This window comes from Gopherus evgoodei, chromosome 4 (assembly GCF_007399415.2).
Source record: "Gopherus evgoodei ecotype Sinaloan lineage chromosome 4, rGopEvg1_v1.p, whole genome shotgun sequence".
NCBI classification, from domain to species: domain Eukaryota; kingdom Metazoa; phylum Chordata; order Testudines; family Testudinidae; genus Gopherus; species Gopherus evgoodei.
Window position 1 is genome coordinate 35,589,310 of NC_044325.1, and position 12,503 is coordinate 35,601,812.

The 12,503-nt window shown below is 45.5% G+C and overlaps 1 protein-coding gene across 4 annotated transcripts in view; it reads left to right on the forward strand.

The window, feature by feature from the left end:
- The window catches only part of EML5 (EMAP like 5), a 303,194-nt gene that overhangs the window by 145,625 nt on the left and 145,066 nt on the right, over positions 1-12,503 (forward strand). For all 4 annotated transcript variants that reach the window (XM_030558959.1, XM_030558960.1, XM_030558962.1 and 1 more), the window contains exon 16: positions 9,411-9,504. In XM_030558959.1, coding sequence (XP_030414819.1) covers positions 9,411-9,504 — 94 coding nt within the window. The remainder of the gene's footprint in view (positions 1-9,410; positions 9,505-12,503) is intronic.

The following is a 12,503-nucleotide window of genomic DNA, read 5'->3' on the forward strand; positions in this document are numbered from 1 at the left end:
TTGAGTAGCCAGATACCAAGGCTATCAGAGGAGCACAGAGGGGGGCAATTTGAATCAGGGAGGCTTTGAGACAACACTTTGAAAATGAGAACCAGTAATGTATATATCTGTGATTGGTGCTGCAATGTTACATTACATGTAGTTTTCTTAGGATGTAATGGTGATATTTGGAGCCTTACATTGCAGCAAACACATGAATAAACTGCCTGTTTATGTATTGGCAGTGCCTACTATCTCAGTTTGTAGAAAACAAATAAAGATGAGTTACCATTCAAAAATTTTGTTATTATTGCACAAGAAACAGCACACAGAAACACACAAACATACAAAGATGCTTGGTGGGAAAGGAGGTACCAGGGAAGGGCAGACTTTCAGAGCCTGTGTTGGTCCAGCTCTCATTATGAAAGTTGTCTGAGGGGTGGAGTGAAGGGGAAACCTAGAAGTCGCAGAAAGTGGAAAGGACTGTGCAGGCGGAGTTGGGGGAGAGAGGGACATGGAAAAGAATTCTGAATGTGCTGCAAGGGAGGGTGGGCATGGATCTGCTTGGTCTGCAGCATTATTAAGGACTTCAGCATTTGCGTTTGCTCCTCCATTACTTTAATCACCTGCTCATTAGCGTCCTGAACAAATTCCTGATTTTCTTTTCTGTCCTGCCTTTCAGCTTCCCAGTACTCCTTGCATTCCCTTTTCTCTGCATTGAAGGAGTACAGTACCTCCCGGAACACGTCTTCTTTGCTCCGTCTTGGGCACTTCCTTATCTGGCGGAGACGCTTGGCCAGCTTGCATGGGGTGTTTCTGAAGGCCACATCTGCCAAAGCCCAAGGAACAATGCACAGAAGCATGATTGTTAAATTCATGCACAGAATTGAACCATTTCAGTAACATACACTCTTTGCAACATAACAATCACTTTCTCACTGACCCTGGGCAAGCACAAGCTCTGCGAACACCCAAAGCATGGTGAGTGTTGGCAGGGGAGAGGGGGCTTCATATGGGGAAAAGAGCACTCACTCTGCCAGGAACTGGGGGAAAAGTTCTAAAATTCTCCCACACTTTTCCAGAGGTGGGGATCATTCTAGAAGACATCTCACGGCCAAGGGTAAGCAAGGAAATGAAGGTACATCTACTACATGCTTCTGGCTTCCACCCCACTCCCTCTGCTGCTCACTTGTGTGCCGCTTTGTTCCCCGCACAAGTAATTGCCAAACGGTGCAGAAAAGTTTCCTACAATGGGGGAAGGAACAAAGCTGCTCTGCCAAGGAACTTTCAGCAGAGGATTTCCAAGTACCTCCAGGAAACTTTCCTGGAGATTGCTCTGGAGGATTCCCATGAGATCTCAACATACATCAACACCCTGTTCTGCCATACTGATTAGCTACATAGAGAAGTGTCCAGCTCACAGAAATACAGCCAGCCTTCCACATTTCTATACCCTGAACCCACCTCCACACTACACAAACCACAGCCATTTACCAGGTGTCTCCTCTCCTGCTTCTTGCTCACTGGAGAGTAACTGCTGAGACTGGCTGTACACCTCTGGAGTGGTGAACAGTTCCTTGCTGCCTGCCCCATGGAGCAAACCCGCCGGGAGCGCCACATCATCTAACTCTACCTCTTCATCAATGATTTCGTCCTCCAGGTTAGGTCCTCTTTCCACTGCCTCCAGGCCCACCGAAGTATCCACGGGGCTCGGCAGTGGAAGTGGGGTCGCCACTGAGGATAGTGTCCACCTTATAGAACCGGCAGGTCTTAGATGCAGACCAGAGCAACAGTTTGCCTCCCTCACCTTATGATGCACCTGCCTCAGCTACCTTATCTTTGCTCTGCACTGCAGCATATACTGATCATAGCTCTTCTCACACAAGAAATGTGCCCATATCCCAATTCCTATGGCTCAAGCGCAGCTGTGACTGGACAGCTTCCTCTTTCCATATGCTGATCAGATCTAGCAGGCGCACAGTGGTCTAAGCGGGAGACCATTTTCTGCAATAACCTATCATGGTCACCTGGGAAGATGCTCCACACTGAGCAAAGAGGAAATGGAATTTCAAAAAATTCCCAGTGCTTCTAAGGGGTAAGGGCAGATGATTGTTTACCTGGCTGCAGGGCAGTGGAGTTCAAACTGCTGACCAAAGCAGTCACGATGGGCATTGTGGGACATCTTCTGGAGGCCAATTAAAGCAGTACAATGATGTGTAGTATCTACACTGGCACTTTGTCGACAAAAATTTATAGAAAAAAGATTTGTCTCTCAGGGTGGTTGTATTTTGTCTTCAAAGCAGGGCATTTTTGCCAACAAAAGTTGCATCGCAGTGTGTAAGCATTCACTGTTTTGTCAACAAAAACTGCCTTTTGTCAACAAAACTTGGTAGTCAAGAGAAGGCCTTAGACAATGAGTTGGCAATGTCTCCTTGGAACTTTAGAGGAATGCCAATCTTGAGAGCCACTGTTACAGGCTAGGTTCTACCAGTAAAAGCCCTTCGGTGTTCTTCCTCTAAAAACTGTCAGAAGGATAAAACCTTCTATGCAGGGTATTCACCCTGTGAGAGAGAGAGAGATGCACTCTGCCCCTTTTCAGTTCGCTGACCCCACTCTAAGTACACTGCCTTTTTAAGTAGATCAGCAAGTTGAGACAGAAGCTGCTGCAAATAGCTCTCTTTATCCTGAGCCCTGTCGGGTCCCCCACCTGCTCTGTGGAGATGGGGTAAATGGGGTGCAGGAGCAGGAGGGAGGGGGACACCCTGACCTTAGCCCCCCCTTTTTTCCCTCCCTGCATAGGAAGCAGGAGGCTCCCGGGAGCAGCTCCAAGGCAGAGGGCAGGAGCAGCACATGGCAGTAGGGGAGGGACAGCTGAACTGCCCAGCAATTGATAGCCTGCTGGGCGGCTGCAGCACAGGGAACTTAGAAGAGTGGGGAGCTGATGTGGAGGCTGCCAGTCCACCCTGGTTCCAAGCCCCCACCAGCTAGCTCCAGTGGGCTACTCTTTCTGCAAGCAGTGGACAAAGCAGGCAGCTGCCAAACGACATTATAAGGGAGCATTGTGCAATTTTAAACTAGCATGTTCTCTAATTGATCAGCAATGTAACAGCAAAGCAACATTAACCGGGATAACTTTAAGTGAGGGTTTCCTGAGAAAAGTACAATGCATTGGTGTCCTTCCAGAAAAACCCCATCCTAGCCACCATAGATGTAGAGACTCTCTACGCAAACATCCCACACACTGATGGAATACAAGCTGTCAGGAACAGTATCCCTGATGATGCCACAGCACAACTGGTTGCTGAGCTCTGTGACTTTATCCTCACACACAACTATTTCAAATTTGATGGCAATATATACTTCCAGACCAGTGGCACTGCTATGGGCACCCACATGGCCCCACAATATGCCAACATTTTTATGGCTGACCTAGAACAACGCTTCCTCAGCTTTCGTCCGCTCACGTCCCTTCTCCACCTACACTACATTGATGACATCTTCATCATCTGGACCCATGGGAGGGAGACTCTGGAAAAATTCCACCACTATTTCAACAGCTTCCATCCCACCATCAGCCTCAGCCTGGACCAATCTACACGAGAGGTCGACTTCCTAGACACTATGGTGGAAAAAAGTGATGGTCACGTTAACACCACCCTATACCGAAAACCCACCGACCACTATGCCTACCTTCATGCCTCCAGCTTCCATGCCAGACACACCACAGGATCCATTGTCTACAGCCGAGCGCTGAGGTACAACCGCATCTGATACAACCCCTCAGACAGAGACCAACACCTACAAAATCTTCACCAAGCATTCTCAAAACTACGGTACCCGCACAGGGAAATAAGAAAACAGATCTACAGAACCAGACGTGTACCCAGAAGCCGCCTACTGCAAGACAAGCCCAAGAAAGAAACCAACAGAACTCCACTGGCTATCATATACAGTCCCCAGCTAAAACCTCTCCAACACATCATCAGTGATGTACAACACATCCTGGACAATGATCCCTCACTTTCACAGGCCTTAGGTGGGAGGCCAGTCCTCGCCCATAGACAACCCGCTACCTGAAGCATATTCTCACCAATAACTACACACCGCACCATAGTAACTCTAACTCAGGAACCAATCCATGCAACAAACCTCGATTCCAGCTCTGCCCACATATCTACACCAGTGACACAATCACAGGACCTAACCAGATCAGCCACACTATCACCGGTTCATTCACCTGCACGTCCAGCAATGTAATATACACCATCATATGCCAGTATTGCCCCTCTGTTATGTACATCAGCCAAACTGGACAGTCCCTACGTAAAAGGATAAATGGACACAAATCAGATATTAGGAACGGCAATATACAAAAACCTGTAGGAGAACACTTCAGTCTCCCTGGACACACAATAGCAGATTTAAAGAGAGCCATCCTGCAGCAAAAAATCTTCAGGACCAGACTTTAAAGAGAAACTGCTGAGCTTCAGTTCATCTGCAAATTTGACGCTATCAGCTCAGGATTAAACAGGCTGTAAATGGCTAGCCAACTACACAAGCAGTTTCTCCTCCCTTAGTGTTCACACCTGAACTGCTAGAAGAGGGCCTCATCCTCCCTGATTGAACTAACCTTGTTATCTCTAGACTGATTCTTGCCTGCATATTTATACCTGCCTCTGGAAATTTCCACCACATGTGTCTGATGAAGTGGGTATTCACCCACAAAAGTTTATGCTCCAATACATCTGTTAGTCTGTAAGGTGCCACAGGACTCTTTGTCGCTTTTTAGTGGTTGTGATGGCCTTGTTGCTGCATGGCTGAATGCAGAAAAACAGGCATGCTTGGCCTGCGTTCAACAGGTCCTCATGGGTAGCAGAAAGCCCTGGAAACAGTTCACATGTTAGGCTTCGGACCAGGGTTTCCGGCCTGACCAGGCCTCTCTGCAGTTTATCCTGCACTATTTTCTTCACCACAATCTCCGGGGCCTGTCTTTCTCAACAATCAAGGTCCGCTTGGCAGCTATTTCAGCCTTCCACCCTCCAACACAAGGCAGTTTGATCTTTGCATATGGCACGGGGGTTCGGTTTCTGAAAAGCCTGGAGCGGTTCTACCCTCAAGTCCTCAATCTGTCCCACCTTGGGACCTGAACTTCATGCTGTCTAAGCTCACAGGTCCACCCTTTGAGCCATTAGCATCTTGTTCCCTTCTGCTGCTCTCGTGGAAGGTCTCCTTTCTGGTGGTTATAACGTGAGCCTGCAGGGTCTCCGAAATTAGAGTTCTCACCTCGGAACCACTCTACACAGTGTTCTATAAGGATAAGGTTCAACTGCGACTGCACCCAGCCTTCTTGCCCAAGTTAGTTTCACGGTTTCATATGAACCAGGACATATATTTACCGGTTTTCTTCCCAAAACCTCATAAGTCAGATGAGGAGTGCAGACTACACTCTCTTGATGTTACGCAAGCACTGGCTTTTTATACTGGAAAGGACTAAACCATTCCAGAAGTCAACACAGCTCTTTGTTGCAGTGGCAAACAGATTGAAGTGCCTCCCTATGTCTACAGAGAGGATTTCATCATGGACCACTGCCTGCATCAAGTTTTGCTATGAGCTGACAAAGGTACCCTCTACAGTGTCTGTAACTGCTTATTCTGCTACAGTGCAAGCCTCTTTAGCAGCCTTATTGGCCAGGGTGCCGATTTAGATACCTGCAGGGTTGCTACTTGACATGAACAAGCGCTCAAAGAAGAAAAAATGGTTACCTGCCTTTAGTAACTGTTCTTTGACATGTGTTGCTCATGTCCATTCCATTAACTGCCCTCCTACCGCTCTGTTGCAGTTATCGGCAAGAGGGAACTGAGGGGGCATAGGGACGGTGGTGCTGCATATACCAGCACATGAGCACAGCACTCCAAAGGACCCCAGAGCTGGCCCTACAGATACCACTAAGGCAAAAAATTCCGACAACTGGGCACGCACACACCTAGCATGGAATGGACATGAGCAACACATCTCTAAAAATAACAGTTGCGAAAGGTAGATAACCGTTTTTTACCTGGAAGTAGCAAATTGCACTTCTTAATGCACTTTATAAACCTTTAAGCTGAGGAAGCAATAGAAGCATCAGCTGTAATTCAAGGAGCTATTGGAGTGGAAAATAATATGGGCACATCTTGTGGTCATTCAACAAAATTAGCCATTTTCCTTTCTATGCACGTCAAAAACATGCCTCCACAGGTGTACAAAACAAGTCATCTGGCTGTTTTAAATGTATATAAGAAAATAACAGACCTTTCTGATAATCTTTTAATAGCACGGGAGTTTGTTCAAAAATATGATTAATGACATACTTCTCTGGAAATGTCTAACTAGTATCAGATGATTGATTGTAATACATTGTATCATTTGCAGATTAGTGCACTTTTTGGTTTGCATTCTTTCTGCATCAATATAATCTATTGAAATAACATCCTGAATGGCTAGCTACATTCAATTTGCATTTTTTTAATAAAGAAGCATCCCTACCTATACTATACTAGTAGGCCTGTGCAGTGCAAGGTAGGTCTGATATGCTTCAAATGCAGAACACAAAAAACCCTTCCTGTAGACCTATAAAATATTAGATTGTATATTTTTGGCATTTACTGCGACTGCTGTCTGATGCCTTTGTGAAACTGAGATGTATATAGCATTTTTTACATTCTAAGAATGAACCATTTAGTCAAGTATGAGGCATGCTAAAGAACTAAGGAGATTTTATAATATGTAACTGTTTTATTTTTCTTTTTCAGAGGGGTAGCCATGTTAGTCTGGATCTGTAAAAGCAGCAAAAAATCCTGTGGCACCTTATAGACTAACAGACGTTTTTGGAGCATGAGCTTTCGTGGGTGAATACCCAGTTCATCAGATGCATGTGACGAAGTGGGTATTCACCCACGAAAGCTCATGCTCCAAAAACATCTGTTAGTCTATAAGGTGCCACAGGATTCTTTGCTGCTTTTATTTTTCTTTGTGTAGTATAGTCCAGTCTGGAAAACTGGCAGCAATTTTGCTACCATTCATCCCCTCCATCTCTCCAACTTTGATTTTGTGGTTGTGCCTATCACATTGTCTTTTGGAGGCATGTCATTAGTCTCTTGGGAATATGAATATTTGGATCAAAACTTTGTAAGGAATCATAACCACAGACAACTCTGAGATACTTTGATCACTGAGGCAGTAAAACAAGAACTCAGTTCCTGTTCCTTCCATCTACCGTAACTTTGACCAGTCTTTCTTATGTTTTATTGTTTCTAGGTACTATACTTATACAGCCCCTCATCATCATAGTATCTAATTATCTTGTTTTGTTTTATTAGTTAAAGTTTATTTTATTAGTAGTTAGTTTTAATTAATATTATCGCAGTTGTGTGAGCCTAATTACACTTCAGTGAATCTCTGGTTCTAGGCTATGGCCTGTCACCATTTTTTTATTTGTCTGCTATATCCCTCGGCTAGCCTTTTGTTCAGGATTGTGGTATTTTTGGACCAACAGAAGAAATCAGATCATTTTTGTTGTTATGGGAAAAATTGTTGGTCTCTGACCAATCTACATGGTGCCTAACATGTCTGGATGAGGGATGCCTGCCCAGCTGGTGCCTGATGTATCAAAATGTTATGCCTTCAATATGGAAAGATGAATTTTCACTTTTCTCATCTTCGAAGTGGCATTAAAGGCATCTAAATCTGACTTCGAAGGACAGTGAATCTTTACCTTGTTTGTATTCAGCTTCCTAAGTGGAAATTAAAGGATGGAGCCAAAGTTTGTTCATATCTGAATATTATAAGAAACTGTAAATATTGATAAACCCCAGTGAGTTCAGGATCTTGGGTCTGCTTAAAAGAGGAAAGCAAAAAAGAAAAGAAAGAGACCAAGCTTCTTTTCTTCCTGTTTCTACTGTTAGAATGACAAGGATCGTGGATCTAGTGGGGTGGTTGGCTGGTGCCAAAAGTCCTCCTAGATTCAAGTGATTTCAGCAATGATGATGTTTTGTGTCAATTACTTCAGATTCAAAGCTTACTGTAGTCCCGGAGCCAGGATCCATCCTTGGCACAAAATGAATGCAGTGAGTTGAGAAACTTGAATCATGTCTGTTCCCTGGAAAGAATCTGGTTCTCTCTTCCTTCGTTTCCACTCCACCATTGTAGGCAGCCTTTGCCCATTAAATCTTTTGAGTTTTCTCTGCCCAGGAAGTTGAACTCTGATACAAGCTGTTGATTCCTTCTTCTCTTGTAGTAGACCTCACTGCATTCTAGGATAGTATTTGGTTTCACTGGAAAGAATCTGATCTCAGGCACAACTAAAGTGTGTGCTGAGATTGTGCATACTTTTGGATCTTGAGCCTCTGACATTAGAGAATTTTGAATCTTTCCTGGCCCTTACCTTTCAAGATGTTATCCTCTCCTCCAACCCCCTAAATTTTCCAGAAGAGAAGCTCCGCAGCTTCAGAAGATGTGCACATGCCAGGAAGAGATCAGTCACAAATGAGCATAAATGCTGCATCTTCTGACTTGGAGTGAATCATGACATACCTGAGTCAGATCTGCCTCAAGATGTTAACCAGAGTCATCAAGCTTGGGAATATCTCATAAACTTCCTAGAAGTACCTCTGAGACACTTGTTTAAACCAAATCTGCAATTACCCCAGAGTTTCTGCTTTGTCAGAGTAGGGAATACTAAACTCAACACAGAGATTCTTGGTGCTCCCCTGTGTTGAGGGATTTTGTGGAACTGGCATCAACACTTGGTAGAGCAGTGTCCTTATCTACCCACCCCTGTCAGCACACCATGGAGGTTTGCAGTAATTACTTACAGGTGCCTGAGATGGACTTGTTCTCTTTTTAGAAGCCCATCACAGGGAACCTGGGCTCTGACTTCCCTCAAAGGGTCAAATACCATGTTACAAAAGCATATTCTTGAGGATGAGTACAGTACTGATATGGAGGATACTAAAGTGAAGTATGCGTCTAATGTAGAGGAACAGGAAGGCAATGACTCTGCTTTAGGTGATCTGACATAACCCAATTTTTTAAAAAGCTAGCAACATCAATAATTCCTGTGCCAAAATCCTAAAAGACCAAGATTAAAATGTATAACAAAAATAAATGACTAGCCTAAGGTCTTGCACTAAGTTAATGGCAAAGGGAGGATTAGAACTTGGAAATTCTTGGCTTCAAGTTCTATACTCTGTCCGCCAGACCATCCATATAAAAAATCTGCCTAAATACAACACATCAAGTGTGGTTTATCTGTTTGTACATTCTTTGATCTCTTAATACAACAAGTAGTGTTTTGTATGATTTATAGTGTATCTAGTATAATAATTTGATTTCTTGTTATTGCACAGTAATGCTCTCTACCCACTCTCTTACCATACATTTCCTTTTCTAGCGGATGGCAAACGCTTGGCTTCCGTTGGCATAGATGACAATCATACAGTTGTGCTCTGGGACTGGAAAAAAGGAGAGAAGCTTTCAGCAGTAAGGTAAAAGTTTCAAATTTCATTCTGAAATTTATACCAAAATTAGTTTTAAATGGCAGTGGACAGAATGGTTACAAAATGAGAATACTACTGAGATATAAATGAGCAGTTTCCCTTGCTTGTTCATTCCCCCAATCAATGGCTTTTAGCATAGACTTAAAACTTTGTTTAGGGAGAAAAGCTGTAGGTAAAGTAAAATCAACAACCATTGCTATGAAAGTTAAGTGACAAACTCAAGATAAGAAATAAGAGATTTGTTCTTACTGGAAGAAAAGAGATATTTTATTAACATTTCTCTGATGTGTGAGTAACTGCCCAGTACCTTTTGAAACAGTTCCTTTAAAACTCACTATACACATCTGCATTTCTCATTTCTATATCTTACCATGCCCCAAAAAATTGCATAGTCACAGACTGCATACAAGTCCCTTTCCAAGCTGAATCATTGGCTGCAAGTGACTCTTCCCCCTCCCTCACCAGTCACAGCTGCACACACTTCCTCATCATTTTTGCAGCACATGCATGCACACTGCTTGCCTTTCAAACACCACACACACTCACATGTCTTTCTTTAATGTTCCTGTTCCATGCAGTTGGGTCTGGTGCTTCTCCTTTCTGCAGCAACTGGATCTTGAGGCTCTTGTATGCAGCTGGTGCTGACGCTGTTTTTCTGGGCCTCACCAACGTTCCATGCAGCACCACACTCACCAGATGTACACTTTCAGCCCTTCTGCAGATGTTGGTCTCTACTTTTCTTTTCCAAAACCTTCTCATGGTAGGTCTCCAGCAGTGGCTCCCTCAGCCCTGTCCTATGTTGGTACTCTCAGATGACAATTGCTTTCTCCAGGGATTCCCTTTTGTTGCAGGTCCTTACTCCTCCCCCCCTCAACCCTCTGCTCTGAAGCTCTGCAAACTTGGCTGTGCAGCTGGTAGCTGCTGAACCAGGCCAGCCTTGCCATCCTCAAATAGTTCAAGTTTTATCTTTAAGATAGTAGTTCAAGTAGTTGGTTCTTGCTAGCAGGTCTCCTGGCGAGCTGACTAGGAGGCTTCATATGCTTGTCTCTGACAAGCCTTAGCAGTTGCTGGTTCCTTATCTCTTCATGGTCACTTCTGGGGAGAGGAACATAGTCTTTCTGTCAAACTAGATTGTTCAGGCATGAATATGCCTTCTTTGTCAATGGCTCTTAATAGTTACTGTCCTCACTTGCTCCTGAGATCCCTTGATGAATCAGGAAAGAGTCTTCTCCTACAGTCATTTGACACAGTTCATTCAGGTTTGATTCAGTAATATTTATGATGATAACAATTCTCCCAAATCAGCAGATGCTGTCAGAATTTTTGGAAAGTTCCCCAGTCTTCAGTGGTTCTATATATATTTGTATATAAGGCATGTGACCCTTGTGCCAAAGATGACTTCAGTTCCAAGAATTGTTGGACCCACCACAAGCTATGTTTTTCTTCAAGGAGCGTCCTTGTGAGTGCTCCACTTTAGGTGTCTTGATGCCCTGAACTTGTAATTGAAGATTTTTCGTAGCACTGCTCGGTTGGGCTGCGCATGCGCTGTAGCTGTCTCACGCCGCTCCGAGTAGTTACAGTCACACACACAGCCAACCATCCTCCTGTTCCTTCTCTACCATCTTTGGCAGCACCTTCTCTTACCTCGTATAAGATTTATAGTAGCTAGTTCATAGTGATAATGTTAGCTTAATTTTAGTTAGCTTCCCTATCCCCTTACCTTACTCTAATTTCTTTAATTTTCACACACAAAAATGTCTCCCTTTACCTTCCCTTTCTACCCCTGTCTCTCCAGCAGGTTTATCCCTGTTTTTGTCTAAGAGACCGACTCTCTTGGGCATGCCCAGCTCACCTGGTTTTAAATGCTGCCTGACTTGCAGACGCTCCATACTGGTCTCTGATGGCCAGGCTCAGTGTGTCCACTTCCTTGGCGAGACACACATTACTCAAAAGTGCCCACACAGCAGAAAGCTGACAGCCAGGACAAGAAAAGTCAGAGTTCTCTAACTGAAGCTCCTCATGGTGGAGAAATCCCTCAGGCCAGTCTCTTACCCCAAGTCCAGGCCACCCCCTGGCAACGGTTGCTCTTCTTCAGCAACAGCTGCCAAAGAGCCTATTCCTAGAAAAGTTACCAAAAAGCAGTCACAGGCCATGTCTACATCTAAAATTTTGCAGCGCTGGTTGTTACAGCTGTATTAGTACAGCTGTATAGGGCCAGCGCTGCAGAGTGGCCACACTTACAGCAACCAGCGCTGCAAGTGGTGTTAGATGTGGCCACACTGCAGCGCTGTTGGGCGGCTTCAAGGGGGGTTCCGGGAACGCGAGAGCAAACCGGGAAAGGCGACCAGCTTCGCCGCGGTTTGCTCTCGCGTTCCCGGAGCCACCCAGCAAACCGCAGGGAAGGAGACCTGCTTGCTCGGGGTTCCGGGAACGAGAGAGCAAACCGGGGAAGGAGACCAGCTTCGCCGCGGTTTGCTCTCGCGTTCCCGGAGCCACCCAGCAAACCGCAGGGAAGGAGACCTGCTTGCTCGGGGTTCCGGGAACGAGAGAGCAAACCGGGGAAGGAGACCAGCTTCGCCGCGGTTTGCTCTCGCGTTCCCGGAGCCACCCAGCAAACCGCAGGGAAGGAGACCTGCTTGCTCGGGGTTCAGGGAACGAGAGAGCAAACCGGGGAAGGAGACCAGCTTCGCCGCGGTTTGCTCTCGCGTTCCCGGAGCCACCCAGCAAACCGCAGAGAAGGAGACCTGCTTGCTCGGGGTTCCGGGAACGAGAGAGCAAACCGGGGAAGGAGACCAGCTTCGCCGCGGTTTGCTCTCGCGTTCCCGGAGCCACCCAGCAAACAGCAGGGAAGGAGACCTGCTTGCTCGGGGTTCCGGGACCGAGAGAGCAAACCGGGGAAGGAGACCAGCTTCGCCGCGGTTTGCTCTCGCGTTCCCGGAGCCACCCAGCAAACCGCAGAGAAGGAGACCTGCTTGCTTGGGGTTCCG